The 24,963-nt window shown below is 40.9% G+C and overlaps 1 protein-coding gene across 1 annotated transcript; it reads left to right on the top strand.

Annotated features, from left to right (window-relative positions):
- Positions 1-3,350: 3,350 nt before the first annotated feature.
- On the top strand, positions 3,351-22,059 carry PPP1R17 (protein phosphatase 1 regulatory subunit 17). Its single transcript, XM_003207312.5, has 5 exons — positions 3,351-3,696; positions 10,190-10,300; positions 11,971-12,123; positions 13,323-13,484; positions 20,639-22,059. The coding sequence occupies exons 2-5, from the start codon at positions 10,219-10,221 to the stop codon at positions 20,716-20,718; spliced, it is 477 nt and encodes a 158-aa protein (XP_003207360.1). The 5' UTR covers positions 3,351-3,696; positions 10,190-10,218; the 3' UTR covers positions 20,719-22,059.
- Positions 22,060-24,963: the final 2,904 nt, after the last annotated feature.

Raw genomic sequence — 24,963 nt, 5'->3', positions numbered from 1 at the left:
ATGTATATACACGCAGGTGAGTTAGCACAGGCTTGCTTTATAGTGCAATACGTTTTCACACAGAAATAAGTAGCACAGGCTGAAGGTGGGCTTGAGCACATCAGGCCAGTATGAGGTCTGAATTTGCTAATATGGACAGAGTATTAGCTTGGCTGTAATCACATGCTAAAGCCACATCCAGCTCGTAGCCCAGCCCAGCCCACCCTATGGCCACCTTCAGTAACAACCAAACCAGTGGAGCAAAACAATCCCTCTTTTCTCAGTGAAACCCAAGCAAGCCAAAAAGTTTTACAGTTACATTTCCACCTTCCCTTATCACCACATTTCATCTGGAAACAGTGCCAGCCAAACTTGAACAGACCTTAACATAAGCAGATGAGTATTAACCTCACACGGCCACAGAGAAACCTCTCTGTTTACAACTTTGATCACACACTAGTTTATAATGCCTTTCACGACCTTCTACAGTAGATGCTAAATACTCTGAGGTGACAGATATGGCCTGTTCTGGACAGTGGACAGCCTCATACCAATACTTCTGCTCACTCTCTCCTCTTTTGAAAGGTGGTTTTGCATGAAGCCTTACATTAGGTTTTGCACTAAGCAGCCTTCTTTGTGCGTCTGGTATTTTTTCCTGACCATATCATTTATTAAAAAACCAGTATATTTTAAAGAGGACTAGTACAGAAATCTTTCATGGGATAACTATTTTAATGATGGTACAGAGACAAGAACAGCAAAAGAAAAAACACAGACCTCAGCATTTTAAAGGCCTTATGGAGTACCAGGTTTGTTGGCTTCAGCTTTCCTTTGGCAAAGCTGAGGGATCTACTTGGAGAAATTCCCCTTCCACTTCCACAGTGGGATTTTTGTTTTATGTAATACTTCTAAACAAACAAACCAAAAAATAACCATGCATTATGAATCAAGGTATAATAACAGTCTTGCTCAGCCAGGATTTCCTCAGAAAACAGCCCTCAAAATCTCTCTCGATATGTGTTTCATATATTCCATATGGTCTGGCCCAAGCAGCAGGCTCACTGATGCTGGAATGAGCATCACACACATAACGAACAGAGCATTGTCTGGTTTCCCATTCTATACATTCAGTGTCTTAACTGGATCATACTGGAGTGGCACGACTGTTTTGGTTTCAATTGGGACATACTCAAAGTGAGTTTGCTGCGAGCAAAATTAATGATGGGAAAAATCTTGTCTAGCTACCACAGTACTGAAAAGCCAGCTGTGCTTGCCTTGCAAAACTAAGTGAAAACCAACTATGTAACAACAAACATACATAAAGGGGCACCGTGCCTCTTGCAAAGGAACATTCACTTTCTCATGCAGTGCTAAAAAGCTTCATTAAACCAACTTCTCCGTATAGAAAAGAAAGATTTTAACAGGAAAAAGTATCCAGACGGCTAACTTCTTACTGCCCTTTGGACACTCAGAACTTCGGCCCCTGAACTGGAAAACAAGCCGAAAACAAGCCAAAAACAAATAGAAAAGTAACTTGCATAGGTAGGTAATAGGCATATATAAGTACGTGTGTTTATATGGCTTCTATTAAACTGTCCCATCCTTTCCCATCTGTCATACCTACACTGCCTGTCTCCTAAAGCAGTAGCCTGGAAATCTGTAGACATGCTTATCTTTAATTACAAGATGAGTTCCCCAAGTGCTGATGGGAATATTCACATAGAAGGGAAGGAGGTTAAAGTGCAGACTTGTTACAGGCTCAGACTATTTTCCAGGCTGTGCTTGTGAAATAACTGAGCAGAAAGGATTAGAGAACTGGATGGGGTCCCAGCCTTCTTATAAGCAGGACAACAACTGTAAACATTTAAAAGATCAGATCTGGGCGTAAATCCTCCATCACACCATTAAAGACTGGGATAAATCCTCTGCTACAGTAATACGCTTTGTGGCATCACATGGAACCTGACAAATGTGTGAGGCAAAAAGGGTTGGATGTGTGATCCTGCTGAGTGTGATAGGTCCCTTTCCTTGCACCAAAAGCTTTCCTGTAACATTCCCAAAGCAACCTTGGGATCTGGAGGCAAGGACAGGAAACGTTTTTCTCATCCTCAGGGAATTTTTGCAGAGCTGTCAATGACTGACTGACTGTTTCAGACAGGAAAAACAAAATGCAAAAGGCAATCCTGCGCTGAGTTTCAAATCACGTTGCAGATTTGAGGGATTTTCCTTCGTGTTTCATGAGCCCATTTTTCAGCAGTCTCCTAATTTTGTGGAATTCATGCAAAAACACAGAAATAACTTATATGCCTAAGTAAAAGGCATTTCAATGTGAAAATAAAGAGTTATTTATTTAAAACTGACTGCAAGAGGCTAGTCTTGACAACATTGAAAATAAAATCAAAGTTAATGGAAAAAACACAGTTTTTTAGGAGCAGTTTTACGTTTGTGTGGTTCGAAAATTGCTTGGGTTTTGTTCTTTTTTAGTTAGACATTTCAATCTTGCAAAAAATTTCTGACTGTACTGAACCCATACTCCATTTATCAGAAATGATTTAAGCCTTTATGACCCTGCTTTTAAAAATGAATCTCCGAGCCACCTCAACACACAAATTATACCCTGCAAGGTAACAAATGTGCTCATCTCTCCCAGATATCAGCAAAAAAAGCGTGCAGTGCTTTCACACGGTGCCTTGAGAGTGCTTTGGTCTGTGCCTTATGTCTGAAGCATAGAGGACCTGAGGGTGCTGCACAATTTCAGATATGGGAATTAGCACTTTGCCCCTCTGGGCCATCTGTACAATATATTATTTATGAAAGAAACCCCAACTAATTCAAAGCATGCAGAGCATGTTCTGGCAGCTGAACTGCAGTTACTGACTGGGGGAAAAAATGTGAAGATAATGGGAAGAAAAAAGTCTGTGAGCACTCATGGTGCTAAAGGATATTTTAATGAAAGGGGATAGAAAAAGGCGTTTTTGTTGCAAATGCATACCAGGAGTGGAGCAGTTCACAATCCCACCACTGAGTGTTTCTCCCAGAGCTTTTCTAACGTCAAGCATGTTTGTATATTTTTCCCTCAGTTGGAATAACAGCTTCATCCAATGCAGCGGGCTAAAATAGGGGAGAGTGGTCTCCACTGGCAAACAGCTGGCAGCCGCAGAAGACTCCCTGCCTGGCCTCATAAATACCCTGCTTGTGTAACTAGTTGTGGCCAGATGCACACACAAACGCTGCAGTCACCGCTGAACCTCAGCGTGCCCGTCACTTTCCGTGCTCCTGGTTCTGTTCCCAGACACGTGCCCTGCCTGCTTGCTCCACTTTTATCCTCGGCTCTCCCCTGGGTCCCAAACGGCAGCAGCCTCGCTCCCTCCCCTCGCCATTCCCCTTGCGCCTCTCAACACAGTGGCTGCGGCTCGCCTTTTGGCTCCCTCCACTGCACTCTGAATCCTCCACCTCCCTCCCACTGCCCTGAGCGTCTGACCAGAGAGATGCCTTCTCCTTGAGGTGCTGCCGGCATCCCCCACCAAAACCCACTGGGTGCAGAGGAGCGGGGATGCAGAGTCCCAGCCTCCCAGAGGACTCCTGATCCCGACATTGCCATAGCAACCGCTCCCACCGCTCCCTTGATAAGGGAGTAGCAGTGCTCGCGGAACCCAGCTCGGGACGTTGGAAGTCCAGAAACCCAACGCTGAATCGCAATCTATCTGCCACCGCTCCGTGAGTACTGCAGCCTCCCTCCTGCCTCTGGCACCTCTTGCTTTGCTCTTTTCTTTTTTTCTTCTCTCTCCTTCAGCAAGGCAAATCTCATGTCACCCATCCCCATCCCATGGGAAGCTGGCTGGGGATGCTCCCATACAGGGTGATGCCATACTGGGGCTGAAATGTGGGGGATGGATTCTTGGGAAGGGAAGACATGAGAGAAAACAGCTTCAATTAACTTCTACAGTGGGGTGGACACTTTGCAAGGAGCTGGTACTGTGACTCCCTATGCCATTGTGAAGGGTTGGCACATGTGAGAGCTGGTTTGCACCATGAGGAAATAATTAAGGAAGGTTTTCCATTATTTATTTTCTCAAAAGAGAAAAACTTTGCAGCAAGAACTTATGCAAAAGTATCTTGTATGTTTTTCAAAGTTTAACCACTGGAATTGCTTTTCTACAAGTTTATGGGAGGTAGTGGTAGTCACTGTTCAGGCTGGTTTTGAACTAGCCCCTAGAAGTGCACAAAAACCTGCTTCCAGACAGTATGAGACAGTATTACATTTGTGCAATTATTAATAGTGAAGGTTTCAGTGGAGGAATACTCCAGCATCGGGCTTTCAAACAACAAGTTTCCTAAGAAGTTTTAAGCATGCTTTAGAAAATAAATATCAGACTAATCTAACAAGAACGTCTGGAGAGAGCAGCTAGTGCTCAAATAATTGAAGGAAAAGTAGCATGAAGCTGTTCTCTATGCCCAGGAAGACATCACCTCAATAGGGTAATGTTAAAAATATAGCAGAACTTGTAACAGAAAGTTTGGAGCTCGAGGCAAGAATGCCCAGACTTTCTATTTTTAGGACATCTATTTTCTTTTCCAGCAGCAGTAGATGAGTTGCCTGGTCTTGTTTACAAGATGTACCTGGGAAGTAGTTGTAGAGGACCAGAGAATGGGTGCAGATAGAAAAGCCTTGTAGAGAAGCCAAGGCTTTCTGCTGAGCATGAGCTGGAGGAGACCAACAGACACAGGCACAACACTGTTCCCTGTGCCCCTTGAGCTGTTTCAGATGAGCTCTGTGACTGGAAGGTGGGTGCAAGATGCCTAGACCCAGATAAGGATATCTCAGTCTCTCTTTACATACTTGTCAATGATAAGATGCCTATTGTAGGAGCTTGCAGAGTACATGCAACAGAAGCACAGGCAAGTCTTTTTTTCCCTCCTACATAGGTTTACTGAAAGAAAAGAGCTGGTGAGGGTGTTGGGAGCTTGACCATCCCTCCTTGCTCAGGGGTACACTGAAATCAGACTGAGAGGGGCAAAAGAATGAAAAAAAAAAAAGATTCAAAACTTGTCTGTAGAGCATAAGGGTATACATGAGGGAAAGAGATACTCCAGTCTCAGTGGGAAACTCCAATGCCTGAGCAGCTGTTTGGGCAATGTAGCAAAGAACAGATCTCAGAGCATTAATTGCTGCAGTCCAGCTTCTGGTTCGTACCTCGCATTGTGAAATAGTCCCACTTGTTCCCATTTCCAACTGTTGGGTGCTAGCAAGGCCAGGCCCATGCATGCAGGGATGCAGACAAGCATGCATGCTTGCCACGTCAACCCAGGGCCCCCATTGTCTACACTTCTGCTGCTGAGCAGCTTCTTCCAGTAGCATTCTGGCCTCTGAAGCCAATTCAAGCAAGAGCATGGCAAGGGGCTAATTCATCCCAGGCAGCCCAGGAACTCTGTTTTGGCTTTTCAGTTCTCTCACAACAAATGCAATTAGAAGAAAAACAAAGAGCAACTCACTACTTCCCTCATCCTTCTGACAGGAGTACACAGCCTCACATTTTGGCTGTCTGGCTGCCCCAAGACCTGTACCATGTTGCTCATGGCAGAAATGTGCTCTGGGTCCAGGAAGAGATAAGTAGCTCATGTCATACAGGCTTAGGTGGCAACGTTATCATCCACATATCAAAATAAATACCAATTAAATTCAGATTAGGTTGCCAACTGCCAACTAACAAAAGAATGCCCTTGAGAGTACTTTCATTTAGGTAGTATCCAAGTCAACATGCCATGGGTATCTTTAACGATGAGGCGTGGCCTGCAAACTAGTGCATGCTTTTTCTTGGAGGTTTTTGCCAGTTGTGGAAACAAAACATTCTTCTGAGCAAATAATAAATAAATATTAAAAATCTGTATACTTACAGACAGCAGTAGATGGTCTGCTGAAGTCCTCAGAAGCAGACTTTGTGGAGACTTTACAAAGGGCCAGTTCACAAATTCTAAGGAAAATAATAAAAGGTAATTACTTGTATACATAGCAAGTGATGTCCTTGGTGGTGAAGAGTCCTGATATCTATGGCCAGTTAGCCCCAGTAAAATTGCGTAAGAACTGCAGGTCAGAAAATTCTCCATTTTATGGGTGATTACAGTCATCTACGGATGACTTCTTTGAGAACGGTATTGTATCTTGAGTTTAGATCCAAATCAACATGTTTATAATTTCCATGTAGCAGCCTAGCACCTACAGACTTTCAGATCCTAGAAGCAGGCAAGAAATGCAGAGCAACTTTAGTCTAAGCAAAGCCACTTCTGTACCAAGGTTGGGATCAAATGAGAAAAGTCCAGCTCTTCAGATTTATTCTCACAGCTTTTGTTTCCTGTCTTATAAGGGAGACTTTTCTCATGAGATTTCATTTTAAGATGGCTTGAATGTCACATGATCAAAGGACCTCAAGAGATTTAAATTGTTTTGGTAGAACTCTGTTAGTGTATCTTTGCTGAGTTTTCATTAAGCTCCAGAGTGATCACTTGAGATAAGTATTCATACATCAAACCAACTATACACCAAAATAGTAAAAAAAAAAAGCCAACAACCCTGTCTCTTTGTCCATCTCTAGGCAAAATATTTATATTTAATGGAATCCTAGAATTAAATGCATTGGTGGACTGTTTGATGAAGCCCCATAATTTAGGGAAAGAAAGGAATCCTATAATTTGCATGTATGTGTGTGTACGTATGCTTTAAAACTATGTTAGTGAGTAGTAGGAGCTCCTTTGTGTAGCCATACCAGGGCACTCTACAAAGACTTCTGAAAGAGTAAATTAATTAATAAATTCAGAGTTTTGCTGTAAGCTACTTAATAACAAAGGTGCAATTTAGGAAGAGAAAATTTTAGACATTTTCCGTGTGAATCCTCGTCTTTTACAAGTGTACATGTTTGAGTGCTGTTATATGACAGTGATCAGCATGACAAATAATCCACACAATGCTGGAACAGCTTTCAGCCATATCAACACTTTTCAGCTCGCCTTGTTATTCCTTGCTCTTTTCTCTGTCTGTAAGTTGAGCCCACCCTGTTTATTGCCAAATGCTTTTACAAGGAAAAAAAGTTACACAGGAAAAACACAGAACTCATTCTCAGCCTTTTCAGAAGCATTTAAGGCACCTCTGCTCTGTCGTTTCCCAACAGTAAGAGACTACAGGTGACTCCTTTGAGAGCACACTGCTCTGCAAGATAGTGTTATAGCCTGGCTGTGTTGTACAGAAGGTAGTCTCAGGCTAAGTGACTACTGAATTCTAACTCGTATGGAAAAATCTATATCCATTTTAGACAGTGTCTCCTGCTGAGTGTGATTTAGAGCTTCACTGCAAGCATTAAAGCAGCACCAAGGATGAATGTGGCTCATTATGTTGAGAGGTACAACAGAGTGCGAGAAAAAAAATCACTGACCTCCATGTAAAAGGCAGGCATTACCCACAAAGGTGACTGACTGCAGCAGAGTGCAAACTGTTAGCATGAAGGCTGGTAGGAAAGGAGTTGCACTTAACACACTAAGAGCCGAGAATGTGCTTCCATTTGTAAAGGCATACTAATGACTTCATGCAGTCACTGTAGTAGTCTTCCTTCCACATGAAACATTACAGGGGAATCTGTTTCTTCAGTGTCTGGAATTGATTTTAGTGGTTTGGGAAAGCACCATTACAATCCTCACATACATCACCTCCTTTTTTTGAATGAAAGGCTTTTGTGTAATGCACAGCAGTAGGAAATGGCATCACTCAACAATTCACACATTGTATGCAACATATATAGACCAAAGACACCAAATCTCACTATGCATTCTGGTTCTTCTTTTCTTTGTGTTCTTTTGTAACAAAGTGCAGTGTGGAAGCATATTTGTGAGCTAGGCAAACTTTTCTGTGGGGCAAACTTCAAAACAGAGGGGTCAGAAGTTAGCCTGTAAAGGCGTGTTTTAAAGCACTGCAGTTGCTGTGGGCCTGTCATCTGTGAAAATATAAAGGCAGATCTAAAAGATTTATTTTAAAACATTATTTTTCTAACTATTAAGAAAAAATTGACAAGGAAGTCTTACAGTTACATATAAGAATCCTAGACGAAGTCTCTTTACAAACTTGATTTTCCTGAGGTGAAACAACTCAAGGAAGCAACTTAGAGAAATCAAATCAAAGTTAATTAGATTTTATAAGGTATGGCTAGCCAGTGTAAGTTATTACTAATCTTACAAGTAGATTTTACTATGTATCTCCACAATTTTTCACCCAAGACTAGTTTTAAAAAGTCCATAATCGGAAATGTCATCTTTAATTTTACTGAAAACTTTCTAAATAGGACAATCTTCAGGAAAGAACATTACCAGCACAGTCATAATATTTAGCTAACAGCCAACGTAACTTAATCAAATCCCATAAAATCAAATAGCACTAAAGAAATAAACAGTTTCTCCATCAAATCACAAAGTGTAGTGTGTCCTTTCGTATGGCCAGATAATATATGTTTATGTTTTAAATGAAACATTGGCTGTTATGTCTTAAGCCTTAGCTACAGATTATTTATACAGTCAATAAACAGAGCAACCATACCATGCTAAGATGCATTCAAAGATTTCTTTATGAAGGGTCTTCCTAAGTGAAAGCTGTTGTTTTATTTACTTTTGTTAAAGGCCAACAAAGTTTCCAGGTGGTATAACCCTATAGTACAGACATGATGTTGGACTGGACCAGATCTTCCGTGGTTGAAGCCTGGGTCCAGGCTTTATTCAGTAGGGTATTTATGAATGCATCGAATTTTACAAATTTCTGTGAATTTTAAATACTGATGGGTATGGTAGTTAATTCCCTAAGTACATTATGAGTCAACGTTCCTGACATTTATTACTGTAATTTAATATTGTTGCATTTACTTTGAAGTCACTGGAGTTTAGGACATGTTTTTCCATTCCCTGAAGGACTAGCTCATTGCATGGTATGATTGCGACCTTTCATATTTTGTTTGGCAAATATTTATGTTACTAGATTTTGCTTGAGGTTTAATTGTTCTTAATATAGATGCAAGTTTTAGTCATAGAAATGAGGTTAACTGACCTAATGTTCACTTTCTCGCTAACAAACAGCTGCAATTTTCAGAGAAATATTATAGGTAATTTCTTGGCCTGCAGCAAGATCAAAATATACTCACACAGTACAGTCTCCTGTTCTCTCGTCCTGTCTTCCTCTTTTCTGTTTTTCTCTGATTGCATTTTCTTTCACCTTTCTCTGTTATTTATCTTTTCTTCTTCTTCACCTCCATCTACCTTCCTCCATTTTTTTCCAATTTCTTCTACTGTTGATGCAGTCTCCTGCTGATTCTCTTCCTTCACCGCTTTCCTGTTCCCTACAAGGAAGCCAGTGTGCTCTTATTCCCCCAAAACAGAGAACAGAGGTCATGAGCAGGAAACTACCACGCTTGGTAGCTTCAAAGCATCAAAGCTTCAAACCTTTGGGGAATGCTGGGGATTCTCAGGTAGGAAGCTGGACTCCAGGGCCTTTACACTTGTGCCTAAGAGGGGATAAAAAGCCTTGAAGAACAAAATAGCAATCCAAAGAGTTCTATAGACCACGGGCACTTAAGCAGCCTTATGACATGGGTCCCCAGTGCCCCTACCAAGGCCATGAGGATGCAGTCCTCATGCTGGCTCCAGAGCCTGTGGACACTGGCTGACTTCCAGAGTCAGCTCTCACATCTGGGTCTTTGGGGGTATCTACAACTGGAATTATAAGAAATAACTCTTCATCATTCATAATTAAAGTTAGATTGCATAGTAAACACCAATTATGACAATTATTTTACAGTTGAGAACATAATATAGAAGAAAATCAGAAAATATTCTATTTCCTAGCATTTATTTCCTGTATGCGATAGCACTTTCTGGATGATTAAGGTCGATATTCTTCTGCAGAGCCAACATATTTTCTGTGCTTCTGTGGGTCGCATACACCAGTGTTGGTGGAAAAATGGGATATCACACATGTAACAAAGACTGTGAATATGTGCATCTCTTAGCATGCTTGGGTAAAATCAGGTCAGCAGACTGTATGACAGAAAGCAGCTGAAGACAAAAGCTTCCCTCAATCTGGCTTGCAAGTGGATACATAACACCAACATGTCTGTTTTATGTCATGCTGCTGCTTTTCTTTTTCTCTCTTTTTTTTTTGTGTGTGTGCGTGTGTGTGCTGTAGTTTCAAAGGGGGAGAAAAAACCCATTTCAATGATGTCAACAGAATGTGTTCAGCCACTTGATATCCCAGAAGACAGACTGGACAAGCGAGATTCACACTGCAACCATTTAGGTAAGTGTTATTAGATGATGTCACTGCAGAAATTGGAGAGGTGTTTCTACATATCATTAGGCCCTGTCCAGTTGCTGGTTTTCCCCTCCAGCAATACAACTGAGTCCTTGTGAAACTCGATAGATTACACCTTCTGCTGACATTTCTGATGCCAGATGGAAAGGCAAAGAGTGTTTTTCTTCCTTGCATATAAATATTAGCTGAAGCTCTAGAACAAAGTTAATTAATGAGGAAAAATGGAAAAGTCATTGTTCTTTTCAATTGAGCACTTTCTTCATTTGTACAACAATAAACTGAAGCCATATAGCTGGATCTTTCCTAAATAAGTATTCTACATGCAATTGAAGTAACAGATTCTACATACCCCCCTTTTTCTCTAATGGAGTGGGCTAAGCACTTTTTTCTTCTTCATTTTCAGTTGTTTCCTCTCTGAACCTATTTCGCATGTTAACTTTTGCACTGACAGTTCCAGAGATTTTTTCGCTCCACCATATACCTATATACCAGACTTCACACTTGATAGATGTGCTTTTTGTATATTCATGATCTTTGCCTCAGTTTCAGATGCTATTACTTCACTGTATCCTGGCAAAATCATTATAAAGATTCAGAAGCCCAGAAACCAAGAAACATTTGCTCACTTTTTAGCTTTGCAATCACAATACGAAAACAGTGCAGTTTCAGTTGTTTGACAAGAAAAAAAAGTGTTAGGCCAGCAAATTTTATAAACTTTCTTGGTCTGCCCTACAAGGAAGGTATGCTTGTCTTGTCTGCCACAACACTTCTAGCAATTGCTGGTGTACTCAACATAATTGCTCCACAACATTTTTTATTTAAGTACAGAACTAGTTCCTGTCTATAGATGAGAAACGGAGGCAATAGGAGGTTAAATGAGTTCATTAATACCATTCAGGAAGCCTTAGAGGGCAGAAAAAATGGTCTGTGTCTTCCAGGATGGTTAATCAGGAGATTGTCCACAGGGCTGGGGGACTCTGCTGAAGCCAAGCAAGAAACATCTGAGAAATCAAAGCTTTGGTCTGCATGATGATGCTAATGACAGGCTAGACAACTTTTTCAGCTTGCATGAGCACCCAGAAATGCAGATCCTTGCAGAAAAACCATGCCCACCATCTGAGTCACTCAAGACAAGCCTCAATTTAAGAGAAAGCCAAAAATCCAGTGCAATGTTATGTAAATCAAAAGTGAATACCGATTGCTCCGTGGCTCCGGAAACAAAGCCAGCTCCTGAAGGGAACAATATGCCGGCTTTGTTTGCTAGTACCTCCGACTGACCTCACACAGATCAATCTTTCCCTCACAAAAGTGCCCTTGTAACTCTTGAGGAAACAGCCCCACACTTAGAGCTGAGCGGGAAAACGACGGTGCAGCTTTCCTCAGCCACGTAGCACACCGCTGCCCACAGCTTCATCCCCTGCTTTATGCCTACCACCTACAAAGCAGAAGGACCACCAAAGTCACTCAGTAGTATGTACACGTAGTATGGCACAGAGGCCTCTTGTACTGACTTCCTACTTAGGAGTTCTTTCTCCACAGTCATTTCAGTCTTCTTGGATGAAAGCTGTATTATTCAGGCTTTTCTTTTCACCATCTGTTTTATTATTTCCCCTCTGCTTCACTCTCTATCCTTTTTTTTTTCTTTTTTTCTGCAGAAGATCTTTCAGAACAGCTGATTAAGAGCTGTGATCTCAAGAAGAAACCAAGAAAAGGTAAAACTATCCAGCCTTCCCAAAATACTGAACAGGAGCAAAAAAAGCCAAGGAGAAAAGACACGCCAGCTATACACACCCCACCACCCCTAACAGGTAAGCAGTACATCTCTTTGAAATCTCACTATGTAAGAGCGGACTGAAGCTGGGCAAAGATCCACAGATCTACTTACATCCTTGTGGAAGCAGACGGGAACACGGCTCCATGCCACGTGCTCCCAATAAGGCAGAGGAATGGGGAGGATCCAGTTTGTGCCCTGAAGCTCCTCCTGCCCGGGGAGGGACTCTGGGAGGAAGCTGGAGAAGCATGGAGCCTGCTCCTCCTGGAAATCACAGAGTGCTTGTGCATGCAGGGATTCTGGCAAAGGCTGGGTGTTTAGGAAAGCCAGAAACCACCGCAGTGACAAAGGAACTCCTTGTATGATGCTCTGTGCTGCTGTATATTGACATACCTCTGCAGCTCAAGAGCTGAATGCCATCAACCTGGGGAAGGGAAGAGTGTGGAGTAGACTGTCTCTGAAACCAGGTGGTTTTTCAAGATCAGCAGGGGGAATGAATGATTATCTCATTCCTCTGCTAACAAACACTCCTTGTATGCTCCCTGGGGACTGAGTTGTGCTCTTGTATCAAGTGCACTGACTTCTTCCCATGCTACATACATAGGAGTTAACCACTAAGCATCTGTGTGGTCTCCTGTGTGCCTCCAACAGTTCACACTTACAGAGTGAAAAGCAAGCATTGAGGTTTTTCAGTATTTGTAACTCCTTGCCCCTGGCTCTTCAGTTTTCATGTGTATCTGCCTTTCAGTAATTCTCTTTTAGAAAATCGCTCAGATCTGGAAAGCTGCATTTTGTGCCCCAAGTGTGTATGAAGAATTATAGCATTTCACTAGTTTAAATAGGCAATTTCTGAGTAGCCGTATAGCTCATGAGAAGAAGATTAAACATCCATATGATTAAACGGCTTTGATAATATATCTAAGTTTCTGGAAATAGAAGATCCCACTCATCTTCACCATGATTACTGATTACTGGGTTGCAGTTCGGCCCATGGCATAGAGCCAGAGACCAGCTAGCCTCAGACCACCGCTGCACATACTCTATGGGATGTAACTGACTTGAGGGAAATGTGCACTGTTGCAAAGCCAGAAAAGAATGTATACGATGCTGAGCAGATTATGCACTCATTGGGAAAGTGCATAGTAGTATTAGTAGTCATTAGGATAGTCATACAGATGCAGATTTCTTCAGTGTAAACAAATCTGAACTGACATTTTCTTTAATTCTTGCCTGCAGGCATACTTTCAGACTTTTCTGATAATCTGCTGAAAAGGTATGGTATCTCAGAGAAGCCACAGAGAGAGAGAGTGAGTCAGGGCTCTCAGATCACCGAACTGGAGCAGAAAAAGCCCAGGAGAAAAGATACACCTGCAATACACATCCCACCTTTGATAATAGGTAAGAAACTTAGCTGAAGTTGCTCCTAGGCTGGATGGAGGTTGTTCTGCCAAGTGTACTCAGCAGTGTTTGCTGGTACCTGGACCTATGTGATCAAAATATCCAGTATTTTGTGTGGTGGTTCATTGAAAGACTTTTCTGTACCCATTACTCATGTTAGATAGACCTGAAGGGGGAATGAGAGAAGACATGGTATCACTTGATTATCTCATGTAAAGACTATCTTGTTTTTTGTGAAAATCCAACCACTGCCCTCCTTTTCAAACTAGAGCACACGCAAATTTTAAGGTCATGTAACTCACACGGCCTCAAATATCCTGGAGCAAAGCTGTTCTGATGAACCCCCTGTTAATTTGAATCTACACTGAGGAAACCAAGCTGTGAACTTGTAGTTAACTGCACCTTAAAGACAGTTCTGTGCTTCTGGCACAATACGCAGTGCAGCAGCTAATTTGTTCAATGAGCATATGGATTCAGCCATCCATGTTTTGGCCCTAAGACCCTTTGTTTGTTGAGTTTCCCATGTTTTTCTATCACAGAAAAGCCTCAGTTCATCAATGTTTCTGAAGGTCTCTCAATATGTAAAGCGCTTTGGAAGTGTTAATTACTGCTGCTAACCATGGGTGCAAGAAACATGCAAGTTTGTATACTATACACCAGCTGTTTCTTAACCACAGGATGGAGCAAAAGAATGAATGAATGAACAAATGAAGGAAAAAGCAAACAAACAAGCCTCAGTTTCAAAACAAGTGCTGAAACTTGAAAACTTCAGTTCCCTCAGGAAACTCTAGTATGAAACAAGGTCTGCTGTGGGTTGGCACTACTGCAACGGTGAGATATACTAGCTAGCTGAAGAGGTTCTGAGACAGCAGTTTTGGCCCTGAGTGACTAACCAACAGCTGAGTACATTAAGCACCTGAGTTTTAGGTACTCATGGAATTTTCTGCACAGATAAAAAATACAAGGCATGCAAATGGCTCCAACAGTCACAATAAGTGCCTTCATTTGTAGACATCTCCTTTCCTTGTGAATCTAGAATCATAACATCATAGCATCATACAATCATACAATGGCCTGGGTTGAAAAGGACCACAATGATCATCCAGTTCCAACCCCCTGCACCAACCAGCAGACCAGGCTGTCCAGAGCCACATCCAGCCTGGCCTTGAATGCCTCCAGGGATGGGGCATCCACAGCCTCCTTGGGCAACCTGTTCCAGTGCTTCACCACCCTCTGGGTGAAAAACTACCTCCTAATAGCTAACCTAAACCTCCCCTGTCTCAGTTTAAAACCATTCCCCCTTGTCCTGTCAGTATTCACCCTCGTAAACAGCCATTCCCCTCCTGTTTATACACTGCCTTCAAGTTCTGGAAGGCCACAATGAGGTCTCCCTGGAGCCTTCCCTTCTCCAAGCTAAACAAGCCCAGTTCCCTCAACCTTTCTTCATAGGAGAGATCTAATCCTTTACAACTGATTCAAACATGCAATATTTTTTTTCATTTAGCCATCTTACATTAACCATTATGGAGCTCCTTAGAACAAATGAATATGGCTAAGTTTACAGGATCATGAACATGGCAGCAAGCATGACAAATACTAGCTCCTGGCTCATTGAACTCAAGCACTTGAATGGCTTGCATCATTAAAGCAGCATGCTGCAAATGAGTCAATGGTCCAATCATTTGCTGGGGGAAGTTACAAGAAATCTATCATAAAACTTCTGAGCCCAATTGCAAATGCTCCACTTTGAAATATTTAATATAGAGTACTGATAATTAACTACTTATATAATTGCTCGAGGAAATTACCAAGAAAATTACCTGAAATTTCACAGGACAAATAATTAGGAAAAAAAATCAGTCTTTAGGAGAGCAATTCAGAAACAGAAGTGGAGGCCAAGTTTATCAAATAATTTTTAAGGAATGTTTTATGCTTTATACATGAGGCCTACTCTTTCTGTGGACTTTGGAAGAGTGTTGAGGGATTATTTTGGTCAGTTCAAAAAAAATCGCCTTCAGCCATTTTCGCACCTTCCAAGATGCTGTGTGTCCTTTGGACTTCAGGATCTATGCAGTGGAGAATCTAAAAGTGAAAAATGTTTGATAGAAACTAAAAGTGAAATGTTTTTACTGTGACAGTGCTGAAATGTTTGATTCTTGTTTTGGTTTGAAAGTAATTGCTAGCTAAGGGGATGCAGCAAGAATAAATTGTTTCCTTGACACATCTCAACAGTACTATGGTTAGTATCTAGTTACTTATTATTTCTTATTTGTAGCCTAGCATTAATTAACTCAAGTAGGCATTTAAGGGAGAAATAAGAATCATTTTAATCATCTTCACCTCTTGCCTCCCATGAAGACTTCCTCTTTAAAAATGTTTATAGAAAGAGAAGTCAATACATTTTTGTTGCAAAAGAAATGTGTTGTAGTCCTCAAACGGCTTAGTAATCACAAAATACAAAAGGAAAGAACACAATAAAAAGAGGAAAACTGCAGTAACTTTCAAAAGTGTGGCAAATTTCAAAGTATGTTCATTTGCCACAGGGGAATGACAGAAAATAATTCTTTTTTTTAAGGTTTTCAATTACACTTCCAATTACACCTCCGTGTCTACTGGTGAATACACTGTCTAATATACTGTCCAGCACTCAGCATGAATTCAAAGCAGCCTTCCAGATGCTTCCTTTCCCTGCAGACTTTTCCTTCCAGATCCTGCTCTATGTGTCTGTTTTCTAATGGTTGACTCCCTCTGGCAAACTTCTGCTCCTCTCCAGGGAAAAACAGCCTGTGTGAATTTGATTCTGTCTTTGCTCTTAGGATGTACATTTTTTTCTTCAAGATATACCAACATACACAGTTCTGTTGGTTGAAAGTCGCTGGTGGCAACTTCATGTCTTGTTGTGAATAAGTGACTCATTGTGGCTGAGGGCTGGTCCAGTATTTACTGCTTGTTTACTTTCAGGGTTATCCCATCATGTAGCAGACAGAGAATAAACAAGCTGAGCTTTTGTGGAATGGCGGTGCAAAATAGCATCTGAATTATAGACTTGGAGACCTGAGAAGCCCTAGCATAGCTACGTGTGCTAAATAAATATAGAAGGACCTTTCTGTCCCCATTCTCCTGGTCCTGCCATTGCAGCAGTGAGCAGCACACTCAGTGCCACATGTACCCTTTGTGAACCGTGACTGAGTTGTTCCAATTTCTTACATCTCCCATTTTTGTCCCTCCCAAGCATCCCTTTTTCAGTTGTATCATAAGCAACATGAAAAACTCCACTCCTGTAGTTTGTAGTAACATTAATTCTGTTTTTAAGCAGCTGCCCACACAAATAGCTTTGTCATCAACATGCATTGAAAGGGCAGCTGTTATCCCTCTTGTCTTTGGCCAATTGGTCACAAGTGCTCTACTACTTTATTTTTCTCTGTTGGGTGACCACAGATCCTTGCAAATAAAGCAAGCCAAACTGGATATAGGGAGTGACAAAAATACATGTGAAGTAGAACTGGTTTTACACCTTGCAAACATCTGGTACAATTAGGAAATTGAGTTATAGAGGTGGCTGCTGAATGAGGATGTCTGCACTGTTGTCTGAAGAAACCCATATCTCCCTGTTGTCTGTAGTAGTGAGGAAATCAGTGCCTGAGACAACCTAAATGCCCAGGCATCAAAAAATCCTCCCCTTCTTCTAAACATACTTAGGCTTCAACCTCCTAGTGAAGTGGCAGAAATTATGTTGAGACCTGTGTGTATAGCTGAGCCTGGAACAGATCTCCATTGGCTCCCCTTCAACCAGTCAATGCCTTGGTTTTCTGAAGTGATCAGACAGCAAGATTAAATACAACCACTGTTCTAATGGCTTTCTTTCCTTGTACACAGCAGTAAGTGATTTAAATCCCATCCAAGGCCAGCTCTCCACTCTGGAATGTTCTTTATTGCCATCCTCATCTGCCAGTGTATTCATTTAACTGAAGCATTTGTGAGATCATCAGGCCTGTGTGTTTCAGCAAATATAGGAGTGTGGTTCCTGAAATGTGGCTGCTTAGTGTTTCTAAATCAGATCAGAGATAAAACTAGTTTCAAACTCTTTGTTCTATCCTATCCCCAACAAAACTAGTTAAGGGTATCTTCTTTAGGATATTAACTCACCTGCTCAGTGAAAATCTCAGCATACTGCAGAAGCAGAACAGCCCCTTTTCTGTGCATTGGATATGTCTGGAGCACTCCAGTAACCTCCAGCCCAGTTGCAGGAGTGGTTTGTAGGCAAGCAAGTGGAACTGATGTCATCTTGGTGTTTTACATCTCAGGAACAGATCTGAGGTAGTACATGGCAAATGGTTGGTGTAAGCCAACATTTTTTGCCTATGTCTGAGCTTCCTTATAGAAGTTCTCATGTCTCTGTGAGTCTTTTTGTTCTTAGTCTCTAGATAAAAATTGCAGGTAGTTGCAAGTTCTTTCAGGCAAACATGACTGCACTTAATTTGTATTTTATTTTGTCAAGTCTCTTGGCAGATATTAACAGAACAACCTACCAATCCTTAAAAATGATATGTGGGATGAGCTGCATTTCATAATTTGCACAGCCTGGAAAATAAAGACTGGGAGGCGAAATGATTTACTTTAATGGTAAACAGAGAAAGACTGATTTACAAATGTTCCCAAATTCCCACATTTTACTTAGACTTTCAAACTTGGAATTTGCAAACTGTGTTCTGCTAAGCACACCCTCTCCACAAGTGATAAACGGCATTGTGTCAAACCAAAATCCTTTCTTTGTGTTAGAGAAATAATTTTATTAAGACATCCCATTCCATTGTTTCATGTTACAAGTCTGAATTTAAATATGTGTAGTTTTTCTTGAAATGGCTGGTGATCCATGTTCTAGAAAGTTAGTAACCTGCAACTCAAGGCTACATACTCCTCTAGTTTTTGAGTCCTGAGCATTACTGGAACCTTTGGAGTTCATCAGTCACCAGAATTACTCACTGATAATGATGCTATTGATCACGGTAACTATCTGGCATGCTGTTGCTGCAGGTCCAGCTGAGAGCTGAGGGCTTCTGGTTGGCTGCTATCTCCCAGATGACTCTAGCATCTGCTCTAGTAAGACATAATCATGCCATCAGAATTCAACACACTTTGTAATTCACAGAATCACAGAATTTTAGGGGAAGGAAGGGGTTGGAAAGGACCCCTGGCATTTATCTAGTCCAACCTCCCTACTAAAGCAGGTTCCCTGGAGGTATTCAAATAAGAGTGAGAGTGGATGTGATCATCAAGCACATGGCAGCTTCATTTATCCTACATTCCTGATCTCTTATTCCTGAGTTTACTCTAAAGATAGGTTAACCCTCATCAAATGATCCATTCCGACCTCATATTTTAAGAGCACTTAAGTTGTGCTTTCACAGTTCAAATACTTTAAGAAGAAAAAAAAAAAAAGAAAGAAAATAGAAAAAAAAAGTTTCCATTTGTCTGAATTGTCTATAATGAATAACAGACAAGGTGGGGAACATTTACATCCATCTCTGTAACATAGCATAATTATTTGCTATTAACAGTGGTGCTTACTCTATTGCTACTTTAAAAAATGAAGTCCATTGTGTTTCAAAATAATATCCATGCTCACCTTTCAGTTTATCTCATGGTCCTGGTGAAACCATCTGGTTCACAAGAAACAAGTAACTTAAAATGAAAACCAGTATCAGTTAATATTTTCATTAATTCGTCCCCTCTTGAAAAAAGGGGGGGGGACTTCAACTCCAAAGTTGAAGAAAATCTTCCTGTGTGGTATTGCTCTATTTTCAGACCTCATGAAGGCTGAAAGCCTTCTCTGTTCAGAACGCTTTCAATGCAGAAAGAAGCAGGACCAGTTGGTTTGACCAAACAGCTCAGTTGGTTAGTGCAGACTAAAAGCAAACACCAGGAGTCTGAATTATGGAGGGATTTTGTTGGTTTCTACTCAATGGTTACCCTCATCCTGTTTTTAGACTGTGTTGACCTCTGCACCAAGGAAGGAGGCCATAAACTATATCTTACTTCTTGCTTTTTACTGGAAACAAGCAAAAACAACACAAAGTGTTGAAATAGAGATCAAGAATATTTCCTAATGCATTCTCCTTGTCCCCTCTTTGCTTTATTAATTTAATCTCTAAGAACAAGAACGGCTACAGTAACTGGGACATCACTGTGTCACATAAAAGCCTCGAGGTCTTACCGTTTCAAGTATGAGAAAGAAAGAAAGGAGATATGTGAGAGATTTGTGGAAGGTGTGATCCATAACCTGCCTATAAAATCAAGAAAAGCTTAGGAGGAAAGAAATACATCTGGAAAGATACATAGCATATGTATTTTCGATGAGTCTGGTTTATAGAATCCCCGTGTTGTGCTCGTAACTGTGAAATCAAACTGTCTTTCAGTTTTATGTTATATTTTTCATCAGTGCCTTCACGATAGTGATGAAGCCTTATTTTTGTCCTTATATTCCAGGGTGAATAGGCTTCAAAGCATATCCAAATCTCTGACCTCAGTAATTTAAATATTGGCACAAAGTCCTCACTAACATACCTGAGTCCATTTTAACATCAATCATAATTCTGCTGCTTCTGTAATTTATTGATACCCTGTAGCTTCAGTGGGGATGGTGCTTGATGTGGGTATTCTCTTTGTCTCTTGTAGCATCTGTATTTGCAAAAACTAATACTGTTGTATACATAGAGAAAGCAAACATGCATACACATTCACATAAACTGACCCAGTGACAAAAATTAGTTTATAGTATTTATTTCATCTTGCAAGATCTTTTTTCTTTTTCTTTTTTTTTTTTTTTTTAGCTTCCCAAGCCCTTTTTAAAAACAGGTTACCCGATGAATCTTCAGTGTCTCTCCTCAGATGTAGCAGAAATATGCTAATTTAAGAGTGCTTGTTAATTTTAGCTAGAAACATGGTGGTCCAATTCTAGTTCATGAGTGGAAGGATGTCCCAAAAATAAATGAGGAGCAACTCCCAAGATGTTAGAAAAACTACTTTAAGATTAAAAAAATTAGAGCGGATAGAAAAAATTCTTTGTATCTCGATATATTATGAGGAAGTGGCATTTTAAATCCATTACTTCTTTCTCTCTCTCTCTTCCCCCCACCCCCTCCCCCGTTTTTAAGGCACAAAGCTGCTTACAGAAGAAAAGCAAACGGCGATTATGGAAGATGAAGAAAAGGATGGAGACACAATCCCCAGTTAAGATTACAGTGATATTTCCAATATTGCAGTGTAAATAATTCTGGGTCATTCAAAGTGGCAGCACATAGAAAAAGAAGTCCTTTCATTTTTATAAATAATTTTTTCAAGCATGCACTTGAATTTAATTTATCTTCAAGTGCTTCTCTGCATCTCATGAAATCCCAGCAAGCATTACAAGAGATGACAGAAAATTCACTTACATGTGGGGCTGGAAGGATTCTCTTGATTAACTAAAGCAGCTTCCCAGGATTTCTGTCTTCAAGGGATCCACCTGAGACTATATCTAGTACCTTGTAGTGTGGTGGTAGGAGTTGACACAAAGGGCCCACCAATCCAGGGAAGCTGGCACTAGATAACAGGGTGTCAGTAAATGCATGATACCACTAGATATCACAGGATAGTCAAATATCAACGAATGATTCAAATTGCATTTTTCTTCTGACATCTCACCTCGTTCATTCAGTTTTCCTTCATTGGAATAATGCTGATCGCAGTAAATATTTCCATACACAGGACTGATGTGATCAGTGTTCCTGAAATGCAAAGCAAACACTTCTTGGGCCTGTATCTGTTCATGACTGGCATTTGAGAGGAGAAGAGGGTAGATTTACTATCATAGAAAAGCATACAGCTTTTCTGTTGGCACTGGCACATCAAACAGAACTGACAACAGAGCTCTCAGAAGAGAAACTTTTGGGAAGAGCAACATTTGCCTATTACAGTGGTGTAGAATGTTGATTTTTTTCTCAAAGGCTTTATTCCTGGATTGCTGAAAGCCAAATTAGTTGAAAAGCTGATCCTTTTACTCATCTTTATATATATATATATTTACATATATATGAGGTTTTTCAGCTCAGTCCTAGGAGGGGTTGGTAAGGATTAAAAATCACAACAAGATATTGCAGACTAAGCAAAAGAGTAGCATTACTCTATGTCATATGCATAATGCAAGATGAAACAGCATCATACTTTTTAAAAATAATTTCATTAAATGATTAAACCAATAAATGTTTTCACAGCCAGCTACACACTTCGACATTTGTACAGAGATGGGTACTTGTAGAATATTATACAAAATACGTAGGGCTGGATAGCTTTGTGCTTATCTTAATAGCTCTGTATGCTAGATGGAGCAGCAACACCAGTGGACCCTTAGGGACCTCAGCACACAAATTAGAGATTACCTAGGCTGGCAGACTGCATCCAGTTATCTGTTTAACACCCATAGGCAGGCAGCTGAGGAGCACACTAGTCTGGACTTCATTTGCCACAGTGACTGACCCAGCATCTTTCATCCCATTCACAGATGTTCAGCTTCAAGATGTAACCGACAAGCTTATAATAAAATATGGTATATTAAAGCATACTAGAGATCAGCTGTATTATTAATGGGATGTCTGATACCTAGAAAGTGTAATTTATAATCATATTAATCTATCAACAAGCTAAGACAATATTTTAAATATGATCGATCAACATTTTATTTGATAATGTTCGCATAAGGTACACAATAAAGTATGTCACTGCAAGTACGTGGTAAGAATAGAAGTACAGTCAGCACGTCACATCTGTGAGCCAATGCACTGCTAGTTTTTAATTTTTGGAACTGTAAGTTAAACTCAATACAACTTCAGTTAGGCACTGATGTGGCCCAAGCTTTATGCCGTGTCTCACTGCCAACAGAGTTTCATTTGGATCCCACCCAAGCAGCTCAAGCAAAGTTTTATTATTAAATTCAGGAATACTTAGAAGATGAAAAATGCGAACAAAGCTGCTCTGAGGCCAGCTCAGGAGCATACTGGGATTTAGGGGTTAGGAATTTAGATGGTAAATAAAGGACGTGGCCTCCTCCCGGCACAAAATGCAGGGATAACAACAGACCTTGTGTTGCCCCTGTGAAAGAAGGTCCATGGCATGAGAGACTCCCTGTACCATCCCTGAGCTCCAAGGCACTGCGACAACAAATTGCCCTTATGTAAATGGTACAGTTTCTAAAGTAGAATGAAAAATTCTTGCTAAAAAATAAATGCCAGGCTTGAGTGAGACAAAGCAGATATTCATGTATTTACACATAACAGTTCACACCACCTAAGGACCTAAATGAGCTGGAGGAAAAACAAACAAACAAAAAAAAACAACGAAACAGCCTCTTCTGCAGTTGTCAACAAAAACCTTGAGAATTTTTTCACTCCAGGGAAGTTTAATACAATTTCAGAGAGCAAGAGAAGTACCAAGCCTTGTTTTATCCATCCTTAGAGTTCAAGTCCATTGTTGTTCAAAAACAAACAAACAAGATTTCTCAGAATCTACTCTCTCCTGGCAAAACTTATTCATGTTTGGATTACACTGATGTCAATGAGCTGTAATTGTCAACAGTGTAATTGTAACTGAGCTACTGAATCCCAATTGAGCTTCTGCACCACTAAAGCAGTTTCTGTCTCCATGTAGAGGCTCCTGCAAAATGTGAAAGAAAATATACGCAGTACTAACCAAACTCCTGTTGGAAGAGAAAAATACACACATGAGATGTAAGCACAGACAGTGGCCATCCTGTAAGAACTCTCCCAAAACAGCATCAACACAAGAGGCCTTTTCAAAACTTTAACAACATGCTGCTGCTGCCAACCTACCAAGGTTGTCCTCTGAAATGAAGATACTTGTGCATGGCCATGGTGCTCTTGCAGGTCTCAGGAGATGCTCGTGTTGTTTCTTCCAGCCAGCAGCTCCTCATAGCTTTGCCAGGCTCAGTGCTCGACCCTTGAGGCAGCAGGGTTTGCTGCTCTCTTTTTAAACAGAGAGTGGAAAGAGCAGCACAATAGCCTGGGAATGTTACATCCTGGCAGCCCCAGGACTGTGGGGAAACTGGAGGTATCTTGAGGACCATGAAGGCTCTGATGTGTCCCCGTGGTATTTTATCACCTTATTAACACAAGCATCTTGGCTCAGCTTGTCTTCAAATGAAATTTGCGGTGTGATTAGAGTGTAGTTTTACCAGTGTTGCCAGTAACTATTGACAAAATATAGTAAGAGTGAGGGTGTGGAGTCCTGAAAAGATTCAAATGAACATCATCAGTGCCACAAAAAATGCATTTAGATGTGAAAGCCCTTAAGAATACAAGGCAGGGGCACAAATAGGATGTGACTTCATTGCTTTGAAGAGGGTTTGTTTCAAAAGCTGGGGAAAGTTGACACAGCTTAATATGAAAAAAAGAATACCACACCTTAAGCCTACCAAAGCACTGTGTGTTCTTTGCTAAAGAGGAGTTATGGTCCCACTGACATCTGTGATGGCACAGCTGCCTGATTTACCATCCCTGTATAGATCAACTTGAAGCTCAGACATAAAAACGCTGCAATATACATCATTCACTGAAGCTCATTTAAAATTGCATGTTTATAGTCTGGTAATTTGGCATTTACTATTTTTTACCCAAGAGCTACGTGAGCAACTAAAATGTAATTTTTCATTTGGCCAATTCAGTAAATAGGAGGCTTTGTAGTGTTTCTGGGAAACAGTGCGATGGATCATTTCTCAAAGTTTTCATCTGCCTCACTGTATTCAGTGAAAGTGTTAACCTATGGGTGTCAAACCTGTTTGTCTAGCCTGGGCCACACAGTGTAGAGGAATTGTCTTAGGCTGCATATAAAATACAAATATTTTATGTATAAATATAAAAATTGTTTATTTTGTTTTGTGGTTTTGACTTTTTCATTATTTTTTTATTTATATTTTATTATTGTAATTTTAAATTCTTGATTGTCCAGTAGAAGCAAGAAGTCCAAGTGAAGCATCTGGGCTGGATCTTCCTGCTGAAGTTCAGTCCTTCTTCCTGTCCAAACTGAAGACTGCTTCTCCACAGGAACAGCTGCCTCTGTCACTTCTCTGACCTCTCCTCTCCCCCTGGTGAGGGATGAGGGAGTGGGACAGGAAGGATGGGCTTATGGAAGCCTCAGCTGTGAAAAGATGAATTACCAGGAAACGGGAGGCTCCATGTGAGCCCATGGAGTGGCCCTGATTTGGGGCCCTCCCTCCCAGCTAACGGTAAACTTACTTGTGCCTCTGTGATGTTTGAGGCCCCCAGTAGTTATGGTCCCTCTGCTGGACTGGTTCCCCTGCCTCCTCACAGCAACTCAGAAGATGGCAGTCCCTGCCCCGCTCTCTTCCTCAGGATTCCGTGAAGAAGAGATGAGAGGACTTGGGAAGGGACAAGGGAGGGAGATGGGAAGGACGGACTCACAAGAGCCT

The sequence above is a fragment of the Meleagris gallopavo genome, chromosome 6 (genome assembly GCF_905368555.1).
Source record: "Meleagris gallopavo chromosome 6, MGAL_WU_HG_1.1, whole genome shotgun sequence".
Taxonomy (NCBI): domain Eukaryota; kingdom Metazoa; phylum Chordata; class Aves; order Galliformes; family Phasianidae; genus Meleagris; species Meleagris gallopavo.
Note: the sequence above shows the minus strand (reverse complement) of the source record. Positions and strands in the feature narration are given on the sequence as shown.